The sequence below is a fragment of the Octopus bimaculoides genome, chromosome 5 (genome assembly GCF_001194135.2).
Source record: "Octopus bimaculoides isolate UCB-OBI-ISO-001 chromosome 5, ASM119413v2, whole genome shotgun sequence".
Taxonomy (NCBI): Eukaryota; Metazoa; Mollusca; class Cephalopoda; order Octopoda; family Octopodidae; genus Octopus; species Octopus bimaculoides.
In genome coordinates, this window is record NC_068985.1 from 40,068,266 (window position 1) to 40,084,380 (window position 16,115).

A 16,115-nucleotide genomic window follows, 5' to 3' on the forward strand; every position below is an offset into this window, starting at 1 on the left:
ATAAGAGTGAGCTGGAAAGTTCATAAGCTGATGATGAAAGAGTGATGCTAAAGCTGTGAAATTTTGCATGTATTCATTTCAACTCTTCTTATTAATAACTGTACTGTTTCATTTCAGGTAAACTGACATCTGACTGTTCAAAGAAGATTTCAAAAGTAACCAGTAGGGACTTCTCTTGAAAATGGGAAAAAATTTGGCATTGTGGTGTTACCAAGCACCCACAGAAAAACAGTTTAACCCCCAAGGACATTCATGCTGACATGCTTGCTACATTAGGGGATGACATTCCAGCTTTATCAACAGTGCAAAAATGGGCAGTTGAATTTAGGAGGGGAAGAGAGAGGCTTAAAGATGACCCAAAGTCTGAATGTCCTGCATCTGCCACCACCAAGGAAAACATTGATTGTGTTCACCATATAGTGATGGATGACAGGTAGTTGACTATAAATCAGATAGCCAATGCTATAAACATATGCCGTGAGCAAGTTGAGAATATTCTGCACAATGAACTTGGCATGATGAAGGTTTCTGCTTGGTGGGTGCTATGTCTTCTGACACCTGACCAAAAGCATACCAGGCAGATCATATCACAAGAAAATCTAACACTGTTTGAGGCAGATCCAGCTGGTTTCTTTGAATATTTCTTAACTCAGGATGAGTGTTGGCTCCATCAGTTTGATCTAGAGGCAAATAGACTGTGGTTTTGAACTGGTTGATTACCCACCTTATTCTCCCGATTTGGCCCCAACTGACTATCTTCTGTTCCCCCAACATGAAAAAACACATGGCTGGGAAACAGTATCACAGTGATGAGGACATCATATCTGCTATTGAGGATTTCTTTGACTAACAGGATGAAAGCGTCTTCATCAAACACTGTGTGTGTATGTGTGTGTGTGTGTGAGAGAGAGAGAGAGAGAGAGAGAGAGAGAGAGAGATTTTCTGAACAATCATCTATCATATTTTACTCAATATGGATTTGTTTGAGTAAAATCTGGCAGATTTTACTCAAACACTTCCATCTAAGCTGATACTATGTAAACTTTCATAAGGAATAAATGAAACACTAAAATAATTAATGAAACAACAAACCCACAAAACATTAATTTTGATTTAATACAGAAACATCTCTCAATTTCCTCTGAAGCACAATGTTGAACTCATCCTTTGGACACAGAATCCGGTGGTGTAATGAAAACTTACATGAAACACTTGAAAACACATAATAAAACTATTGTTATCTAGTTTCATATCATTTAAACATAGAGCATTATTTAGGATAATGCTGAAATTCACATTATAATCTTCAATATACCCATCATAAGCTATTGTTTAGTTGCTACATACAATAATTTTTGATTTAGGCACAAGCCAGTATTTCTGAAGGGCAGGAGTTAATCAATACCATTGACCCCAGCATTTGACTGGTACTTAATTTTATTGATCTTAGAGAGATGAAAAGCAAATTTGACCTTGGTGGGATTTATGTAAAGAATGTAGAGCTGCAAAAAAAAATATCACAAAGTATTTTGTCTGATGCTCTACTGATGCTGCCATTCCACCAGCCCGATGGTTGCATATAACATTTGATGATGTGTGGTCTAGTGGTTAGAATGTTGGGCTCAAGATCATTAGGCTATGGGTTCAATTCCCTAGAATGAAAGACATATTGTGTCTTTGAGTAAGATACTTCATTTGCCATTTCTCTAGATGAAAATCAGCACCAGCCTTGTGTTGATGCAACCATCTGCCCCCACCATCCCCAGCTGTCATACCCTTAATGTTCTGCTGGATCAATAGATGAGAGGGCTACATGGGTATCTATGTCTGCATGCAACTACATAAGCACCTAAAACAAATAGCTTGGCATATACTAGCAAGTCATACTTGCTTGCAAATAAGAGCTTTGGTATCATACAACATATTACATATAATATATATAATATAAATATATAATAGTGGTACATTTTCTAAGTAAATCTACAAATGAAATTGTTAAAATGTACAGGAAAAATGTGTTAATTAGGTTGTTTATGGGTAAAATAAATGAGGTGCTATGAATGAATGTTAATTCGCATTATTTGAAAGATAATCACAAAGCTAATTATATGTAATAACAGCTAATGATTCAGCTCACAAAATGGACAATGGATGTTAAAGATGATGATGATGTATGTTTTTAGTCAGATGATGGATATCCACCTGGAAAGTTTTCATCCAAGGTGCAGGTTTTATTTTTGTAATGAAAGATCAGCAGTTGCCTGTGCATGCAAATCTTCCCTCCCAAGGCTAATGATGATGCCCAAAGGAAAGGCAAAGACCATATAACTTGGCACCACAACTGTCATTGCAGGTACTGCTGCCAGAATGCAAAGAGTCACAAAAGATACATAAATACACACACACATGAATTTAATGAGTTACTTTCTAAATAACAGTTCCATAATTCTCTTTTCGGGAGACAGAAGGGTGAATGAAAGAATGAGAAGGATAGACAGTCATACAAGGATAGACTGAAGTTGCAATCATACAAAGGTTGTATATGCAATTTGTAAAAAATTACATATGTATTACAATGAAGACATTATTATTATTATTATTATTATTATTCAAGTCACTGCCTAGAATTGAACTTGGAATCTTGGGGTTAGTAGCCTGCACTCTTAACCACTACGCCATATGCCTGTGGGCAAATATATTCTAAAATCCACTTATAAGCCATACTAACCAAAGATTCATTAAAAGTTAATTATAAATGCACTTAAATTGGTTTAAAATCAACATTTCTGATTGTCTGAATTTGCTTTGTTTAGTTAAGATACTGTAAGCATTTAATGCAGTGAGCATCAAAAGAGCTAACTAGAAAAAATATGTAGTAAAAAAAGACAATATTTATGAATAACTAATATTATTTTAATCATTTTGCATAGTCCAGGGACAACTCTGGACATGTTTTGACCTTATTATGACTTCATCAGCAAAGCATAGACTTTAATGTACATGGTGAAGAAGTAATGAGAGAAATCACTAAGTAAATATTAAGGAATGTACACTGGTTGGCATTGAAAAACAGAAATGGTCAGATTATGTATTATTCTACATAACAAAATTAAGATACAAATGATATATTTAATGCAAGGAATATCCAAAAGTTAATTGGTAATTCAATGTTACGCAAATAATATATAACTTTTAAAATTTGTGTGTTCACTGAAATATATTTATAATAAAACAGAAAAAAAAACCCCATTTACTTTTTATATTGAAACCTTTGATGAATAATATATATTTGTTTCAGAATGCTTATTTTCATAGTAGCATATATCTGCATTATAGATAGATAAGAAGCACCCTTGACTTGTAAACTGACACCTAATTATTACAAGTAGATAGAACCAGGTCAGCTCTGATCAAGGACCCCAACCCACATCCCTTCTTTTCCTAGGCACAGTGTACCTAAGACTATATTAGTTAATGCAATCTTCTATTCTACGATAGTAGAGTGTAATTGGAGGGAAATTTGGCTACTATTTCAAGTAAGTCAAAAGACTGCATAGTAGCTTCCACAACTTATGAAAACTTTTGTGACATGATAGGTAACTTTAACCCATAGACAGATAAAGAGTTACACCATTATCTATAAAGAGATTTTTGTGTAGCCAATTACAAGATTAAGAAACTCAAGTATTTGACATATTAAAGACATTGCTCATTGCATTGATAAGATATTTGTTCATGCAAAAGCTTGTAGTTAGCCAAACTAAATTTAGTGCAGTAAGGCAAGTGGGTGGTGGTGCTAAAACAACAAATGCATCCATTTTTCAAAAAACATTATCAAGGAAATAATTAAATTATACGGTTACTTGAACCTGATCAATGAAGTAAACAAATCTCACTTAACATAATCTCTACTAGTCTTTAAAATGGAAATTTCTACTTGTCTTATGCCATAAAGTTAAGAACATGATATTTTTAAATCATTGACTTTCAATGTTTTGTGGTTTGGTGCCCACTTTCACCAAATGGTGTTTTACAAATGCTCTTTTGCAAACTCCTGAGGTATTAAGAAAAAAAAAAAAAAGGAAAAAAATCTCTGAAAAATGCAATCGATTATTTTAATCAAACTAGCTAATTTTGCACAGTGGTTTATTATCCATTTTTCTTCTCCAGTCACATCTTTGCATGTGCCTCTTTTTAGATGTTTGCATTAACAAGTGCCACTAAGTTAAATTTTAAAGGAAATTACTAAAAAAGATGGAAACTTATATATAATGAAATTACATTGAACTTTGGCGTATCATCAGTTATATTTCTGCTCACTGATAACAGAATGTCCTATTCATATTCTTGATTTAAAAAAAAAAAAATTTTAATCTGTTTAAAACACAAATATTGAACCTGGTTTAAATATTTTATTTCTAAGAAAAATCACAACCACCTTTTAACAACCAGCACCTTCCATAGACATCCTATTGACATTCATTGGCCTTTTGTGAACTTAAGACACCCCCAAGGGGTAACTATTCCCTGATCCATCAGATGTTTTAAGGGTTAATAACTAGCCTGGCTAGTCATATCATTGGTAACATGATATGATGGTAACTATTTCTAAGTTGGAGGGAAATCCCGATATTTTATTCATTCTGTCTTTTTACCTCTACACTGTTGTGTATGTACACACACATACGCAGACAGCTTTTAACTGCCCCATGTTGTAGCACACATTGCTCATTTCATGCTTGCCACGTGTGGTTTCTTTAGAATACTAAATGAAAAAACATTACTTGCTCCTAAATGAAACTTCTATTTCTTGGAGGAAAGGAACAGTATGAATAACTCTACCTCATCTCAATCGCAACACGCTCACAGTAGCATGTAGACAATTGTGAGAGAGAGAGAGAGAGAGAGAGGGAGAGAGAGAGGGAGGGAGGGAGAGAGAGAGAGAGAGAGAAAGAGAGAGAGAGAGAGAGAGAGAGAGGGAGAGAGAGAGGGAGGGAGGGAGAGAGAGAGAGAGAGAGAAAGAGAGAGAGAGAGAAAGAGAGAGAGAGAGAGAGAGAGAGAGAGGAATCAACCCAAATACTTGTTCAGTAATGCATTTAGTAACCTCAGAAGGGTGATTTCAGTGAGATATAAACTCAGAATGCAGAGATGGAAAATTTACTCTAAGACATTAGTAAGAAGCCCTAATGATTTAACTAATCAACTGTATATAGAGGGAGAAAACTGAACAGAAAACAGGGCAGCATTAATGTTTTGGTTCCTGTGTTTTAAGGTCAAAGAGAATTAGATAAAATTGTAGAGATTGTTCACTAAAGGATGTAGTTGTTAGATAATTTGTGATTAAATAGAGACAAAAGAACATAAATTAAAGTTCAAGAAATAATATTTGACATTTAATTGAAATACATCTATCCAATAAGTTACATGGTATTATTGTAACTGTACATGGTTGTTTGATTAAGAAGTTCACTGCACAACAATGTAGTTCCAGGTTTGGTCTGACAGCATGGCACCTCGGGCAAGTGTTTTGTACAGTAGCATTGGGTTCCAAATTCTACTTAAAATACATTGTGAGTAGAATTTGATAGACAGAAACTGTATAAAAGCCTGGTGTATGAGTAATGAATCATCCTTACTAGGGATCACTATTTGATACAAGAAAAAAAATACAATAGCTACTAAGTAGAGAAAAATACAACTGCTCCAACAAGAAAGATTCATAAGTCAATGAGAAAATGACAGGGTCCTAACAAATAAGTAAAAGAATCTCTACATGTTCACTTAAACTTGCAAGAAATAGCAGCCAAATCTTGCTTAAATCACATCTTTTCATTACTACTGACTCTTCTAATATTACCACCACCAGTAAAAACACAAAAAGACATGAGCAAACAAGGATGCTTCTACTTAGTTACTCAATCTGCATGAAACAACAACTGCATCACCCTGAAATTACACCCCAGCTATTTAAAATGAAGGAACATATTGGATAATGAAGTCATATATGCACTATGTTTAGAAAAAAATTAATGTGGTCACAACTAGAATACCTTTGAAGGTATTGCTTGATAGGAGATAAAACAAGAGGCTTCAAAAATAAATTGATACAGATGACATGTAAGACCCCACTGTCTAACTTTATGATGTATGCACAGCCACATTTAACATATTAACTCTTTGTCTCTCACCATCTATCCTGCAACAGAAGCCAACTGTTTCTGAATTATTTACTTCTTACATTTTAAAACTAACTTGATAATGAAGACCCAACATCCATCAGATTTTCTCATGATAACTAAACATCTTCCCTCCTATTTAGTATCTTTAGGCAGCGCTAGACTACCACTGTAAAGACCTCATAACAGAAGCAATGTGGTGTACCCATCAAAAGCCATGTAAAAAAGGGGAACAAATGAACCTAGAGTAACCTAAGGTCAGTGGTATGATAAAATGTAATCAGTTCACTGTAAAGTAGTTGATGACAGGATGGGCTTGCATCTGCAAAATCCATACACACACAAAAAAAAAGGAAGGAATGAACAGAAACAATGCAAGAGAGAGGACTTTTTAGTTTTGTTGCAGAAAACCTCTCTAGTGCCAATGACACAATAAAATACAATCAATTCATATTGTGAATTGGTTGGTGTGCAATAGGGTGGACATCCAACAGTAAAAACCTTGTCCTCAAAAGGAAACTATGAGCTCCATGGGCCCCATGAACAAAGGAGAGTACTCTATAGTGCTGGTGACATGATAAAATGCACTCAGATTATACTATATGGTGGTTGGTAATAGGAGAGGCATCTAGCTACATAAAATACGACAAACAGCAAAGATAGCTGGGTTTTCACTGTTGTTGTATGTGCCTGGTGAAGAAGGATGCAAAGAGTTAGGAGAAACTGTGGAGACCTGTCTATCCAACTCATTCCAACCTGGAAAAACAAATATAAAATGATGATGGTATATATACTTACCAATCTCTTTTTTCTGTATTCTTCATCTTCTTCTTTCCGTCTCCTCTCTTTCTCGGCTGTTGTTGGACTCGGCTTGATGTCCGATGTTTGATGTTTATAAGCTGTAGAAATTGTACAAGAGGAAATATTTTTCAAACGAACATTAATATCATTAACAAATTACTATATATATATATATATATATATATATATATATACAAACATATATATATACACATATAAACACACTAAAACATCTATACCATACATATGTTTTAGCACATATTATTCTCCCCCCACTCTCTGTATGTATGTATGCATGCATGTGTGTGTGTATATATATATATATATACACACACACACACAAACACACACAAGATATATAATGTCAGTTATAAATTAACCAGACAAATCTTGTGTCTCATTCCAAGGATGGAACATTGTGAGTGAAAGGTATAAATTCCTTTGACCAAAAGAAAGAGTATGTATTGTTGAGTGAAGCAGAATGGATCAACTAGTAAAATGCATTGCAAAAACAGCTCTCTGGGAGCTTCTCACCACATCCAAGTACAGCTATGAATGAATAAAGTGGGCTTCATAAGTTATAATTTTGACTTTACCCTGATATTTTTCTTTGCCTGGAAAGTTAATCTGTTCTTTCTTTTGACTGAAGTGAAGGGAGATTATATACTAGTATGTGTGTGCTAATAAATATTATAGATATTAAGAGGGAATGAAGAAAAAAGATTTGCTTAAACATATTATCTCAACACAATAGTACCACACTTACATATTGCAGAATATTATGAACCTCCATCTCAAGAGAGACATATCAACAAGCATATTATTATTATCATTATTACTATAATATATTTAATCTAAATTAAAACAATTTACATAAAGTAACAAACTTAATGTTTGGGAATAATTGATTAAATTGATCCAGTATATTATAACTGGAACTTTTGTTATCTTAATAAGGATGAAAGGCAAACTTAATGTTTGGGAATAATTGATTAAATTGATCCAGTATATTATAACTGGTACTTTTGTTATCTTAATAAGGATGAAAGGCAAAACAGATTTCAGCAAGATTTGAACTCAGAAAGTAATCTTAACAAAGTACTACAAAATATTTTGGCTAGAACTATACTTGTTCTGCCACTCACCACCATATTAATAATAAGGATTTTTGATATAGACATGCAGCCTACTGAATTTCAGAATTAGCCCAAGGTGCTGTCACATTGTACAAGGAAATATGCATGAGCAGGCATGAAAGCTGGGATTTGTAAAAGAGAAGAATATGAAAGTTTTGATGTTGATGCACATCTCAAGGACATTAAAAATACAGATCAATAAAAAGGAGGATTTCACCAGGAATGAAACTGAGTTGCTGACTTAGAAGGGTATCATCATTCTATCCTACTATAGGGCACCTACAACAATAAGATGAGCATAGAGCTGTAAAATCTTTTTCTAAATCTTAAGAACCATGCAACCCATGAAAGTATAGGAGACAGAATGAGAAGAAATAGAGATATATGTTTAAAAAGAGATATTACACATTCAATATTAAGCATCATGCATAGCTTATAGATTTTAATACAAAAGTATTTTTAGTCTTATTCAAATGATCACTTGGCTTATTGAAATGTGGTTCAGGAGACCTGAAGAAATGATATAAGCTTGTAGCATAGCACCAACTTCATGATGTCAAGTAAATGAACAGTAAAAATCATTCCTTGGATAGAGCACCTGTCATTTGGCAATAATAAATCTAGTACTTATTTCTCAGAGTATAATCAAGGTGACCTAAATTGTGCACATTACATTGCATTACACACACATACACATACAGAGAGAGGGGGAGGGGAGAGAGAGAGAGAGAGAGAAAGAGAGAGAGAGAGAGAGAGAGAGAGAGAGAGAGAGAGAGAGAGAGAGAGAGAGAGAGAGAGAGAGTGCATGTCTATTGGTGTGTAAGGCTATAGTTGTTTTGAACTTAAGACTCTAAGATCCAGTACTCTAGTACATTGTTGAATCATTGAATCAGTCAACATGTGTGTGTGTGGATATACATATATATATCATCATCATCATATATATATATATATATATATACATACACACACACACACACAAGCAAAAATTAATAAAAACAGTTAGTTGCAGTGTTATACCATAAAGGAGAATCATAGTCATCGACTAGACAAGACTAAGGGTGTCAAGACACCTACACTGCTAGAAATAAGAACTAAAATGTGCCAATGCTGTTATAAAGCACATAACACATACTCTGATAGGGGCTGCAATTGCCCCAAACACCGAACTGAGAAATCCTTAGACTGACCAGTCAGTTATGGCTATTTCCATAGCCATCGTCAGTGAGGTCAGCTCATTTGGCAGATTCCAGGCTACTTCACCTATCAGAATATATACATTTACCATAAAAATTTACGAATGATTTAGCAGATTGCTAATGTGTATACAAAAATTAATAAAAACAGCTAGTTGCAATGTTATGCCATGAAGGAGGATTATAGTCATCAACTAAACATGACTAAGGGTGTCACGATACCTACTTGCGAGAAATAAGAGCTAAAATGCTCCAATGTTGTTATAAAGCACATAACATATACTCTAAGAGGGGCTGCAATTGCCCTGAACACAACCAAGAATTCCTTAGACTGATACACACACACAAAATTATATACACACGCACACACACACACACATGCATATAAGGAAACAGAGAGAGACAAATAACAATGAAAAATACAAAGAAATATAAAAAAGGACAGATAGAGAGAAATAAAGAGAGACATTTTAACTAATTCCACCATAAATTAAGAATAATAATTTCTAAATTTGGCACAAGGTCATACAACATCAATAACAACAACAACAACAACAACAACAACAGTTATTATTAGCAGCAGCATAAGCACTGTTGCATTACCAAAGAATGGATCTTAGTAAATCTATGCGCATTCATTTAGGCCCTATCTTCAACAACAGTTAAGTTGCAAAGGGTAAAAGTAAGTTTCTGATTCAATATTCATAAAAATGGTTATTTGTCCTACTTTTCATCTTTGTAACTGTTGCTGTATTACTCCTTTGTTTTTGTTTACCTTCAGTGATATTTCTTTTGTTTTAGTTCCCAAACTATGTTCTACACATTAATGCTTTTGAAAAAGCTATGTATGTCACAACGCTTTTGACTATCCACTTATCTCGGTCAAGTTGTATATTGATTATAAAATAGTTTTATGAGGACCAATGAGAGCAATGAAAGGTATGAGTTGAGAGAGAAGTGGATAGTTCAGATAAGAGAGTGGTGAAATATTGAATAAAATAGAACAGTGCATTGTTTGTGGCAAATGGTTTAATTGTTGGACTGGTGGGTAGGTGGATGGTCATGTTGATAGACTAGAAGATATTTAGGAGGTAGGCAACTGATGCTGTGCCAATGGCCAAAAAAAAAAGAAAGAAAAAAACAAGTTAACTTTCAACAGTACAGTTCACTTAAAAGCAAATAGGTACTATGCGGTGGAATGGTACACTACCCTAAGTAGCAGTAACAGTGTAAAGATAATTGACAATGTTTCATTATCAAACAGTGAAGAGTTCACATCTTTTGTACATATGGGCAAATATGGGAGGTGTTGTTTGCGGGGGGGGGGGGATTACACTGGTTTTAACAACAGATCAATTAAACCAAACATGCATTGTTGGTAATTTCTGGTCATAAAAAAAAAAAAAATCAAGCAAATGGCTTGAAGAATTTTTTTAAGGAAGATGTTTGAAGATCAGAGATAATAATAAGAGGAGTAGAGCCAAATGAATTAATTCCAGTACAGGGATGCTACTTATTTTATTGACTCAATAAAAACAAAAGACAAAGTCAACTGCAGAAGGGTTTGAACTTAGAACATAAAGGCATCTAATTAAATACTGGTTTCAAATTTTGGCATGAGGGCAGCAATTTTGAGGGAGGGGGTAATTTTATTACATCAACCCAGTTTTCAACTAGTACTTATTTTATGAGCCCTAAAAAGGATGAAAGGCAAAGTTGACCTTGGTGGAATTTGAACCTAGAACATAAATGTCACTAAGCATTTTGTCTAGTGTGCTAACAGTTCTGCCAGTTCACCACCTTATGTAATTAAATACTGCAAGGTATTTTGTTTTATGTGTTATTGTTTCTGACGGCAAATATCATAAGAATCTGTTATACACCCACATTAAAAATAAAACTTTTTAAAATCATTTACTTTTTCAGTATTAGAAGTTTCTAATACCTTTTGGAGAAGGCAGAATTGATTAGATGAACTCCAGAACCTGACTATTGTTTTATTGAACTCGCCAACATCCGAACTCAAGAAGTGGATGCACCCGAGAAGTATTTTCTCTGCTGTTCTGCTTATTCTGCCATCTATACTCAACATACAAGATTCCTTAAAGTCTTTACAGAAGTCTTCATGCACTTGACTTGTTAGAAAATACAGCCAAATCTCCTAATTTCAAAAAAGGAAGGTCACACTGGACAATATAGTTTTGGATACACAAAAAGACGAGATAGTTATTGATGAAATCCTTATTGATCATAATAAGTCTATTCAATTTTGGTTGACCTGGGCCTAAAGAACAATAAGATTTCCTGAGACCAATGTTTTCAGTTGCTGTTGATGCCTGACAATAGATTTTTTTCTAGAATATAAACAATAAGGATTTTCTTTCTTGCCTTACTACTACTATAGCTAGAGTGCTTAACCCCTTCAGCTTTTCTAATAAGTAGGTACTAAACAAGTGCTACCAATAATAGAATCGTAAGTACAAACATATCAAAATTGGACTTGCATCGCAAAACTTTTTTTTTCTCTTCAGAAAATATTTTTGAATTACTTTCTTACTTTGCTGCACATAACTGGTTATTTTTATGCTTCCACCCACATTGCTGCTCTATTAATACCTAATTATTTTATTATATAAATACTGATAATTATCTAATGGTGACCTGTTTAGAAAACAAACTAAACAGCAGGTCTTATAAGAGACAAGTTTAAAAAATATTCTTTTTGAGATATTTTAACCTCAGAGATTAAACTTAAAAAAGAAAAAGAAAAAAAAGCTGAAACTAATATGATTTTATTTGATTCAACACAGCAAATGAAAGCATAGCACAGAAAATCTATTGATAGAAACAAGGCCAACTGCACAATGTAGTTTACACTGCTGCAACTATTAAAATAATTCTTACAACCTACTGAAAAGATTTTGTCCTATATGGATGGTTTTGAAACTATTGTCTGAGTAACTGGAGTATCATATATATTCATTGTGTGAGTTTTTCATGATTATTTTCTTCAAATTGGACATGTGTCACTACTCAGAATTAAAACAGTTTATAAGTCATGGAATATTGAAATGATACATCAGTTAAGAATAATGGATTGCTTTGCATAGCATAAATGTATGCTAAAAATTATATATATATATATATATATATATATATATATATATATAAGACAAATAGATAGAATTGTTAAAACACTAAATTTGTCTTCTAAGTTCAAACTCTGTAGAAGTCAATTTAGCTTTTCATCCTTATGAGGTGGATAAAGGATAAAATGCTAGTCCAATACTAGGGTTGATGAATCTTTTCACTCACACTAGAAGAAATCAGCTGTGAAATCTTATTCTAGTGTACTTAAAAAAGTGAAAATAAAACTCAAAAGAAATGAAAATAAATTCTACAATATTTCTAAAAAATAAAGTATTATGAGACTTGATATCCTTTATAAGAAAGGAAAAAATACATACAGGGTTGGCCAAAAGTCATCTGACAGTGAATCAAAATTCCATAAATACTTAATATTTAATTTTATTTATTCATTCCAATTATGAATGTTTAATAATTGAATGCTGTGAGTTAAAAATCACTGGTTTTTTTTTTCAGCATTTGTCTATTTATTAGCAAAGTCTCATATAAAATAATTTTTTGTTTTATTCTTGGAATTTAGTGGGCTTTGATTTACTGTCAGGTGACTTTTGGCCAACCCTGTATAATGTACATTGATGTAAGTTAAATATAGAAAGATACCAGTCCCAGATGGAAGTTTAACCTTTTGACATACAGGAGTCCCATTCAGAGGGGAGCCTTGTATTTTCAGTTATTTAAGCATTATAGAAATTGGGATAACCTCCAACCTAATGTGTCAGTGGGCTCAGAACACACACACACTTTTATATTGTAAGAAAGAAGATTGTGTTAGTATGAGCATGTGATGTGTACAGATGACAATACAGTTGTATAAAGAAGTGCATGGTACTCAAAGCAGGTGGAACATGCAGAAAGAGGAGATCCAGGAAGACATGCAATGAATGGTGAAAACCGATCTCATGATGTTGAGCTTAATGGAGAAGATAATGATAGACTAAAATGATTGGCAATATACAGTGCTGGAGAGACCTGACCTGTAAGCACAGTGAAACTAATGTTAAATAAATTATGATATTGATGGAGTTTGGGGAGCATAATGTGTATGTATGTGTGTGAGTGTGTGCATGTACATATATATTCATGCGTGTATGTGTGCGAGAGTGTATATATATATATGTGTGTGTGTGTGTGTGTGTGTGTGTGTGTGTGTGTGTGTGTGTGTGTGTATGTGCATACACATGTATTTGGATCTTGCCAATTTGTCATTAAGTCTACATCTGCTATTTCCTTCTCTCGTAATCCCATCACTCATATCTTCACTTATCTCCACCATTCACTCTCCCTCCACTCATCCTGTCTTCTATTTGATGTATTAATCAACAGTGATCACTTTTATTTACATTCTTGCCTTGTTACCTGGAGTGAATGAACACATCACTGAGTAGTAAAAACCCACCAATCTCATAGAATACAAGGTTGGTGCCACAATAAACACCACCCTGTACACTCTAAAAAGTGGTTGGCAAACCAGCTGGGACAGCACAGATTTGATAAGATCATTCACCTTTAGTGAGGACATGACAACCTCTCTAGTGCTGGAGCCACAATGAAATGCACCCAGTACATTTTATAATGTAGTGAATAAGCAAAAGCAACATAAGGTCAAGAGGACCTTGTAGTTTTGTTGAGGACATGAAACCTCTCTAGTGCTGGTGCCATGACAAAAGGTACTGAGTACACTCTGTAAAGATGATGATAGAAGAGCATGCAACTGTAGAAATCAAACCAAAAACAAAATGTGTAAAGAAAAATTAGTCTTCTAACCAGTCTAAGTCCGAACAAGAGAGCTGACTCAGATCTTGGCAGCCCATCTAACCCATACCAGCATGGAATGTGGAAGTAAAGTGATGATGATGATATATATATATATATATATATATATATATATATATATGTATTATTTTTATACCATATATATTTCTGTATCATATATATTTCTATACTATACACACAAGCACACACACATGCCTGCATACACAGAAAGCAATGCTAGGGTATATGGCCAAAAATAACAAATTATTAACTATATAAACATATTACGAAGTGAGAAGAAAACAATCCACAATTGCAGCCTTTGTACTGTTATTGTATCTTGGTGCTGATCTAACAGCATGACTGGTTGTTTTATTCTTGAAACAAAAGAAGAGATGACGCAGTCACAGCAGCCTCTATATGTCAATGATGGAAGTGAAGACACACTTAAAGATGACCTGTCATGAAAGTGTCATGAGTTAAATTAAGAAAGGAATCCTGACTTTTTTTTTAATGTCACAATAAAGTAAGTCAGAGACTAAGGAAATAAATGGACACATGGTTTCATTAATTTTGGCATTAAATGTTCCTGAGGTATGTTAGAGATATGCATGGATTCTCATTTCCAGAAACCAGTAATACACAAAGGGTGAAAAGAAACAGTATGCAAACACAACCTTGTCCCCTGGTCAAACAAACTTATAAAGAAACAAGGAGAGACAAATGGACACAGAGATTTGTAGGAAGACATTTTTTTAGAAGGGGAAGAAAAGAGAAAAACCTAATAGTTATGATGCCCTACAGAAAAGTAATCTTTACTGTTTAATTTATTTAGTAAACTGTATAAAGCCTGTACTGCCAATAGTCATGAAGAAATCTCAGGCCATCAAAGACTTCAAAAAGAAAGTGTGATTGTTCACTGTATTTATATGGATAATATATCTCCAAATGTAGTATTACTTTGGTAATGGGTGTGAAAATTAAATCAAACATTTCTGAAGGTTGCAGGGCCTAGAAAAAGTTGAGAATCACTGCAGTAAGGGGAAAAAAAAATCTCTATTGTTTCTACCAATGCTGTTAAGCAGAGAAATTTCAAACTACAAACATTCCAGGCTGAAGTATTCAGCAGAGTTCAGCTTAAAATCTTAAGATATTTCCCTCCTTTAAAGGAAACTAAAATAACATATTCATTTGTTTATCCATCCATTTATTTATTTGCTTCTATTGTATTGGATCTACATTGTCAATGTACACAAACGTTATTCTATTGAACTTATCTATACTGCCAATGTAGGTTACCAAAACTGTATTCTCTTATTACAAATACTGCATTACTGTATTGACTTTATATTGCCAAAATAGACTAATACTGCTATATTAACTTTATACTACCATTACTGCATGTGCTATCTTGCCAGTACAGACCAATATAGCTATACAAGAGAGGAACAGAGAGTTCTACTCAGCCACCTGACCTGCTTGAAATAGTAGCCAAATTTCCTTCTTAAAAAAGGGAAAGAGACATGCATCCAGGATGATATACTCTTGAACTCATTAATGGTAAACAGAGAAGATGGTTGTGACAGGAATGTCTTTGAACATAAAACTGCTCAATCAGGGCTGATGTAGGTTAAACATAACGACTATTATTGTTTGGACTGTATACTGTCTAGAATTACCATTAATACATTAACTCTATGTATCCAACCCATTGGTCATCTTGGATTCTGGTGATTCTAAACAAAGCAATACATTTACATTCAAAATATTTAACCATTACTAGTAGCAACATGCACACACACACACACACACATACACAGAGTTGTTTAAGAATCGATAAGTCAGAAAAAATAGGAACTCATATATTTATATATTTGTCAATAGAGTAGGTATATGTGTATATATAT

The 16,115-nt window shown here is 33.7% G+C and overlaps 1 protein-coding gene across 16 annotated transcripts in view; it reads right to left on the bottom strand.

The window, feature by feature from the left end:
- The window catches only part of LOC106869124 (sorbin and SH3 domain-containing protein 1), a 482,929-nt gene that overhangs the window by 43,029 nt on the left and 423,785 nt on the right, over positions 1-16,115 (bottom strand). For all 16 annotated transcript variants that reach the window (XM_052968338.1, XM_052968340.1, XM_052968337.1 and 13 more), the window contains one exon: positions 6,975-7,075. In XM_052968338.1, the coding sequence (XP_052824298.1) occupies positions 6,975-7,075 (101 nt within the window). The remainder of the gene's footprint in view (positions 1-6,974; positions 7,076-16,115) is intronic.